The sequence below is a fragment of the Semicossyphus pulcher genome, unplaced genomic scaffold, assembly GCF_022749685.1.
Source record: "Semicossyphus pulcher isolate SPU_LCO1_2020_fin unplaced genomic scaffold, fSemPul1.0.p SCAF_11, whole genome shotgun sequence".
NCBI classification, from domain to species: Eukaryota; Metazoa; Chordata; class Actinopteri; order Labriformes; family Labridae; genus Semicossyphus; species Semicossyphus pulcher.
Genome location: NW_027211615.1, coordinates 28507957 through 28515154, shown reverse-complemented (window position 1 = coordinate 28515154; position 7198 = coordinate 28507957). Strand labels below are relative to the sequence as shown.

The 7198-nt window shown below is 38.3% G+C and overlaps 1 protein-coding gene across 1 annotated transcript; it reads left to right on the top strand.

The window, feature by feature from the left end:
- The first annotated feature begins 425 nt into the window (after positions 1 to 425).
- On the top strand, positions 426 to 7198 carry pax1b (paired box 1b). The gene is made up of 5 exons (XM_069657479.1): positions 426 to 529; positions 1917 to 2480; positions 3395 to 3522; positions 4578 to 4794; positions 6859 to 7198. The coding sequence occupies exons 1-5, from the start codon at positions 526 to 528 to the stop codon at positions 6927 to 6929; spliced, it is 984 nt and encodes a 327-aa protein (XP_069513580.1). The 5' UTR covers positions 426 to 525; the 3' UTR covers positions 6930 to 7198.

Here is a 7198-nt window from a genome sequence, read left to right as displayed (position 1 = left end):
CTATGTCACCACCTTGTCAAACCCTTAAAGCTAAGTATTTCAACTATGGGTCCATCACTTTGGGTAACTATAACTATCTCTGCTCGCTTGCTAAATAGTAAAACAATGAAGTCTTTACAGTTGTTGTTCAGGTGTGACTGCTGACTCAAGGAGAGTTTTTTTTCTTTCAAATTAGCTTAGCTAGCCCAGGTTTCCATGAAGCCACCAAAAGCAGTTGTGTTCTCTGAATTTAAGGGAAGAAAAGCAGCATTTCTAAGTGAACCTGGACAGAGCTTCATCAGCATGGTGTGACGTGTAAACATGTGGACTTCAGGGGAATGAGGATGAAGCTTTAAACTCACCAAAGAGCCCTTCAGGAGCTCTCGTTTTTCTGGGTACTGACACCAAATGATCCTCCTGCTTTGCAAACAGGAAACGAATGACATGACTTAGAGGAGGAGGAGGTGGAGGAGGAGGATCAGACCTCTGCAGGCTGCAGTCGGAGCGTTGGATGGTGGAGCGGTGAGACGCTGGGGACGGCAGCTGATGGGTGAGACGACAAAAACTGAACTTTTACCCACAAACAGTGAATTTACTCTCCATTTTGGATGCTTTACTCAGGGAATGTTTATTTCTTTGTGCTACTTTTATAAGCTCTGTTTTATTGTTGGGACAGAGCCCTTTAAGATCCTCAGTAGCAATTCAAGTAAAAGAAAACAAAAGGAAGAAGCTTTCATTGCTCTGTATAACTATTACTGTAACTTCTTTACTTTGTGTTTTTAGATTAACTGAAGCCTTTAGGTGTTTGCTTGTAGAAAAGATGGAATTAATTTTCCTTAATTGAAGAGTTATTAAATTGTAATTACTTTCCTGTTATAAATCAGATTTCCTTTTAGACAGGAAATTATGTCCAAGCTGCTTTTGATTTGCATGGTTGATTGTAAATTTAAATTTAATCTATATTTGTATAAAAAGTAAGAAAGTAAGATAATATACAAAATAAGTTACAAATAAATAAAAATGTGTAGTTTGTGCTGGTGTAAAAGTTTCTCTAAAAAGACAAAGAATTCGTGCTGGAGAAGCATGAACTCAGTGTTGTGATGGACTCTCATATTTACAGATCAACACATATTTGTACCTGCTGTTGCAGAGCGACTCCTTTCAGCGCTCACATATTTAACATACAATAAACCAACAGACACTTTGATTTAAGGAAAACAAAATCAGATATATTCCTGCTTTGTGAGGCCAGTTAACATGAACAGTGTTTTAAGCAGGTCAGTGTTTTTAATTACAATCAAACCAGAAACACCAAAATGCAGATTTTGCTTCTTTAAATTGAACTTTTAAACAATAAGAAGCCTAAATTGAAATCACACTTATTGTCCCTCTGATCATCTTGTTGCTGCCAAACTTAGAGACACAATAAACAAGAGTTTAATCCCAACATAGTGCATTATATGATCAAACACATTCTGCTGGAAAACCAGGAAAACAGCAGAAAGAAATCACTATTTGTTCTTGCTCATTTAGCAGCAGTTATCATTAAATAATAAAAATAAAAATATCTTATTAACACAGATTCTTTACACACATCATCGTTCCTATTTTTATTCTCCGAGTTTATGATTTATATTATTAAAAGCTTCACATATTTAAACCTCAATTTTACTTCATAAATGTGTAAAAAAAAAAAAAAAATCCATGTCTCGTTTAATATTCTTCTGTGACTTTAAACTACTTCAGGTTTTATGATATAAAGTTAAATTATTTCAGACATCTAACCTGTAAAAAAGAAAAGCAGTAAATTTGTTTTTGCACCGCTGATTAAGCCGCGAGCAGAGACGTGATATTACCTGCAGGTACATATAAATAGCTTATAATGAAGCTGCTTTACAGTCACAGTAAACCCTGTGTTACCTGCCCCGTGTGATCAGAGCAGAGCTACGGGGAGGTGAACCAGCTCGGCGGGCTCTTCGTTAACGGCCGGCCGCTGCCTCACGGGGTCCGGCTGCGGATCGTGGAGCTCGCGCAGCTCGGGATGCGGCCCTGTGACATCAGCCGCCAGCTGCGCGTCTCTCACGGCTGCGTGTCCAAGATCCTGGCCCGGTACCACGACACCGGCTCCATCCTGCCCGGAGCCATCGGAGGCAGCAAGCCGCGGGTCACCACGCCTGCCGTGGTCAACAGCATCCGGGACTACAAGCAGGGAGACCCGGGCATATTCGCCTGGGAGATCCGGGACCGGCTGCTGTCTGACGGCGTGTGTGACAAGTTCAACGTCCCGTCTGTGAGCTCCATCAGCCGGATCCTCAGGAACAAGATCGGGGCCTTTTCACAGCCTTATGAGAGCAAACCGGGCCCGGACCACGTCTACCCGTACTCCTCTTACACCGGGACGGCAGGGATCCACGCCGGGACCAGGACCGGACCGGGTCACGTGGGTCTGCCGCGGAGCTGGACCAACATCCTGGGAATCCGAGCCTTCATGGACCCGACAGGTAGACACTTTAAAATATTCTGATTCATGAAGTTTTACAGTTTTCTTTTCACCACACCATGTTTATGTAATCAAATTAAACCGACTTGAACACGTTGCATTGTCTGATGGTTTGTGGACTCCGTTAAAAGTCTTTTTCGGAGACTTTTATCCTACAATATATTATTTAATTTGTTTGTTTATTAATGTTTTTCTAGACGGCACACGTTTGTAAAAATGGAGCAAACTGCGGAACCAAATGATCTCATTCAGATGTTAAAGTTAGTCAAAGTCCAATGACATCACTTTAAGATGATTTGTGCTGTTTTAAGAAATGTTTTAATGCATTTCTTTGTTTTCAACCACGAATTATCCCGCAATATCATAATTACAGAGTTGTTGTTTTTTATCCAACCAACAGTCCAAACCTGTAAATTAATACGAATACATTAAATGGTTGAACAAATTTAAATAAAAGCTGCAAATCCTTGTTATTATAATTATTATAATTATGTGACTTCAGTGATCAAAGCTGCAGACTAATTTTCTTTGAATCAACTATTCGATTAATCTAAAATCTAATTAAACTAATCGATTCAGCACTTGAAGAAAGGTTGTTTAATTTGTAACATATAAAAAAACATATTTTATAAACTTTATCTTTTTCTATCAGACACCTTAATTAGTAAAGTAACTGCTGTCAGATAAATGTAGTGCAGTAAAATATACTTCATGCTTAAACGAGAGGAGGTATGGTGGCACGAAAAAGTAAACCACTGCATTAAATCGTCCGTGCTGTTCTGTCACCTTCATGGCACCAGGTAAGTTTGATCAAACACATTTAGGTTTGAGAACTTCTTTAAAGGTTTCACTTGTAGTTTGTTCTTCGTACATAAACTTTAAATTCTCGATTGTTAACTCCGCTGTTTGTTTCAGCGCTGCCTGGCTCTGATGGACATGTTGCTAAATTGGAGGACTGGACCAGTATGACCAGTATGAGACCGTTTCCTTCTGGATTTAACGCGGAGAAAACCAGCGAGCAAGACATCAAATACACACAGCAGGTAAATAACACGAACTCTTTTTTTAGAAGATATGTAAAGAAATGTTTTAATCGTTTCTATAATTGATGTTTAAAATAGAAACAAAAATACATGTCCATCAGTAACAAACAAAAACAAGAAACGTTTTAAAAATGAGGATTATTGATTTTTTTATTCTACTTGGATTCACCAGCTGTTCTTTATCTTTCTGCAAACTCTGCTTTTACTTAATGTCACATGAGGCATTTATGTGCGGTGTCATCCGAGCTCTGATTGGCTCCTATCAAGGCCCACTTCCTGTTTACCGGCTTGTTTAAGGAGTAAACTACAAACAGCTGCAGGCTCTGGATCAGTGTGCACTGATGCATTATAATAAACAAAGCTGAAGTTACATCATATCTTAAATGAGTTAAACACAGGCTGTTTGTTTGACCCAGCGATCGTAGGGAAACATGCACTTTCTTTACATCACGATCTGCTGCTTTAACGGTTGAGGAACCTTCTCTAACATATTGTGTCGTGTTTGGATCTTATAAGTGTTTTTAGAAAGTGTGAACCTTTTTAAAAGTTGTTATTTCTCTGGAGAAGCGTACATTTATGTGAAGTAGAGATTTTAAAATGAAAAGAAAATGTTCTTGGATTTTTGGACATCTTTGGAAAGGTCGGAGGTTTTTGGAAATGTGGATGTTTGGGGTTGTTTTTGGAACAGAGTGGATCATTTTGGACAGTGTGGGTATTATTTAAAAGTGTGTCGTCTTGTGTGGAAAGGAAACAATTATCTGAACTGAGGATATTTTGGAAAATGTGAATACATTTGTGGAAGATTAAGAAATGTATATAAAGTGAGGACTTTTTTTGTAACCTGCACACACTTTAAGAAAGTGGAATCAAAGTCTGATTTCTGGGTTTAGTCTTGTTTTTAGGGTCGACAAACTTTTTAAAATATACCAGCAGCAAGATTTAAAAAACCGTGCCACTGAATATAATCCTGTGTGTGTCCTGACGTCCTGGTTACCGTGTATTAAAAAACATTCTCTTATGTTTCATCATACATTTCTTTTCCTTTTCCTCCTCAGTCTCCGTCCGGTCTGCCCAGTTACGTCTCAGCTTGTGCGTATCCTCCGCCCAACCAGTACGGCCTGTACGGAGCTCCAGCTGCCAACTACATGAGCACCGCACACCACTGGCAGCCCCAGTCCTCCAGTCTGACCCCCGGTCTGACTCAGAGCCCGGCTCCTCTGGAGGCTGCAGGTTACCACCCTGCACCACCTTTCAAACTCCAGCAGAGAGACGGTGAGACTCATTCAATAAATACAGAGACTGTAAACTCAAACTGGGGATTTCTTCTGCCCTTTTTTATATCCACAGTGTTGTTTTAGTCTGACATATGTCTGCTTCAGGGGACGCTTGTGGCCTTACTTAAAATTATATATAAAGAGCCACAGTGCTTCTATCTTTTGTTTTAAGATATTAAAACACATGAGGGGCTTCATTTTCACGAATGTTTTTTACAAACAGTGTTGGTCTTGTTGAGCAGAAACAGCTCCTGGTTGTTGCCTTTGTTTGTACTCAGCTCATACTTAAGACATAGATGATATAAGGAGCCATAAAGGCTATGAAACTGTTTTTAGAAATTAAAAGGCAGAAGATGTTCATGGGTTAAGTAGAAAACTACACGCACAATCAATGTTATGTGTATTTAAAGGGTAGCTTCACTCGTCATAGTGATATTCCTAAAGAGAGCTCAGTTTTCTGCAGCTGAAATGCGACCTGGGAAATAGTAATCAAAATGTGATCTCCAACCAGCAGCTTTAAGCCTCATTACATCTGCTCACAAACACACAGCAGGAAGAACCAGTTCTTCATCGAGCAGATAACATCACCTGAGCTCAGCAGGTCCACTCAGTTCTGTAACGTTACCTACCTGTTCGTTTACCTCCTTTGTTTTCCAAAATGGGACTTTAAATGAGCTTTTTGACACGTCATCATTATAATAAACACATTTTACACCAAACTTCACTGTTTGACTGATAAAGAAATACTACAAATAAAAACTCCTTCAACCCATTAAAGCATCTACAAAAAACCAACATTTCTACATTGTCTTTATAATTGTGACTCAGCTTTACAACTTTTTTAAAGCTTTTAGGCAGCTAATATTGTTTATTATTAATGTTATTGTCAATAAATCCCATGAAAACACCAGAAATAAGCAATATATCTACTGTATTTATGTGTTGTGTGTATCACAGTGTCTTTGTCTGTGCCACAGAGACGAATGTACGCTAATCCGCCGCTGAAAATAGTCCCTGTTAGAAATCGCTCTCATAAAAACTACAGTGAGCAATTGTTTAAGGAAATTATTGAATTAAAAATTACAAAAAATAAAATCATATATTTGTGTTTTTATTTTGTATTTTGTGTCTCAGTAGGAGCCAATGGGCTTAGAGTTTAAAGCAAAAGACAGGAAGTCAGGAAGTACTGAGAGGCGGACTAACACTTTGTTATTAGTGTTTTTACTGGTTAATCGTTTGTTTTCTTAAAAAATATTTATTAATAATTATAATAACTTTATTCATATAGCACCTTTAAAAACAGACGTTAACAAAGTGCTTTGACCAGGAAGTTAACAGAACAAACATTCAACAATCAGGCCAAACAGAGCCGTCTTCAAAATTCAACAAAAGGACACAATGCAAACGAAAGGTCGGCAAGAATAAATGCAAATAAAAGGAATAAAACGAGAACAGATAAAGAGATAAATAAAAGAATAAAAGACGATAAAATGATTATAAGAAGACGACCAGCCGTATCTTTTGAGTTTGGGACAGTTTATTAAAGTTCAGATTCTGTCGTCGGCTTTGCTCTTATTTAAGAGATTAATGAGACATATTTTCTCCCACATTAATCTGACTGTTTTAGCAAGCTCGTTATTAAGACTAGATAACATTATGTGCTGTGCATGATGTGAATAATTCATAGTTTAAAACAGAGAGAGAACTTCAGGTCAGAGGTAAACATGAGAGTTTGATATTTCAGCGCTCTGTGTTTAAAAAAACTAAGTTAAGAGGAAAACAAACTGTGCTGACAGAAAAATGAAATATTATCTGCTGATTTTGGTTTTAATATTATATGTTTTGTATATATTTAAATGCATCTTTTGTATTAATAAGGCCAACATGCTGCAGTTTGGATGCAATGTTAAGAATATTCAGTGTTTGTGAGAGTCACATAAGTAACTGATCAGATAAAGGCTGTAAACACCCTCAGACACCACCCTGACTCCGGTGATGTAATAATCCAGATGTCGACATGCGAGTGATCCTGATGACTTTATGTCTGTTTTTCTCTCTGCAGAGGACAGAAAACCTCAGACTCCTCTGTACAAACATCCTCCTGCAGCTCACAGATTGTCTTCAGCCTCGTGACGACGCAGATGAAACACAAGAAGAAGAGGATGATGTGAAGCCGAGAGACTGTCAGGGTTTTACTTCTGAGGAAAGACGAGACGCAGTGAGCAGAACACATCCAGGATCGGCATCAGGAATAACAGTATTCCTGTTTATCTGTTGCCTGTAGCTCCATCTCTCTCCGTCTTCTTGCCTTGAAAGCGAATGTTTAAACATCCTTGTGATTGTATCATCTTGTAAAATATATTTTTGTATAAATGTGCTTATTAAAGACCTGCAATAGGAAA

Excerpts from the sequence above, each read along its gene's own strand:
- pax1b (XM_069657479.1), top strand. Across the intron at positions 2,481-3,394 it reads AGCCTTCATGGACCCGACAG|CGCTGCCTGGCTCTGATGGA; the intron begins GTAGACACTTTA and ends TGTTTGTTTCAG. Across the intron at positions 3,523-4,577 it reads ACATCAAATACACACAGCAG|TCTCCGTCCGGTCTGCCCAG; the intron begins GTAAATAACACG and ends TTTCCTCCTCAG.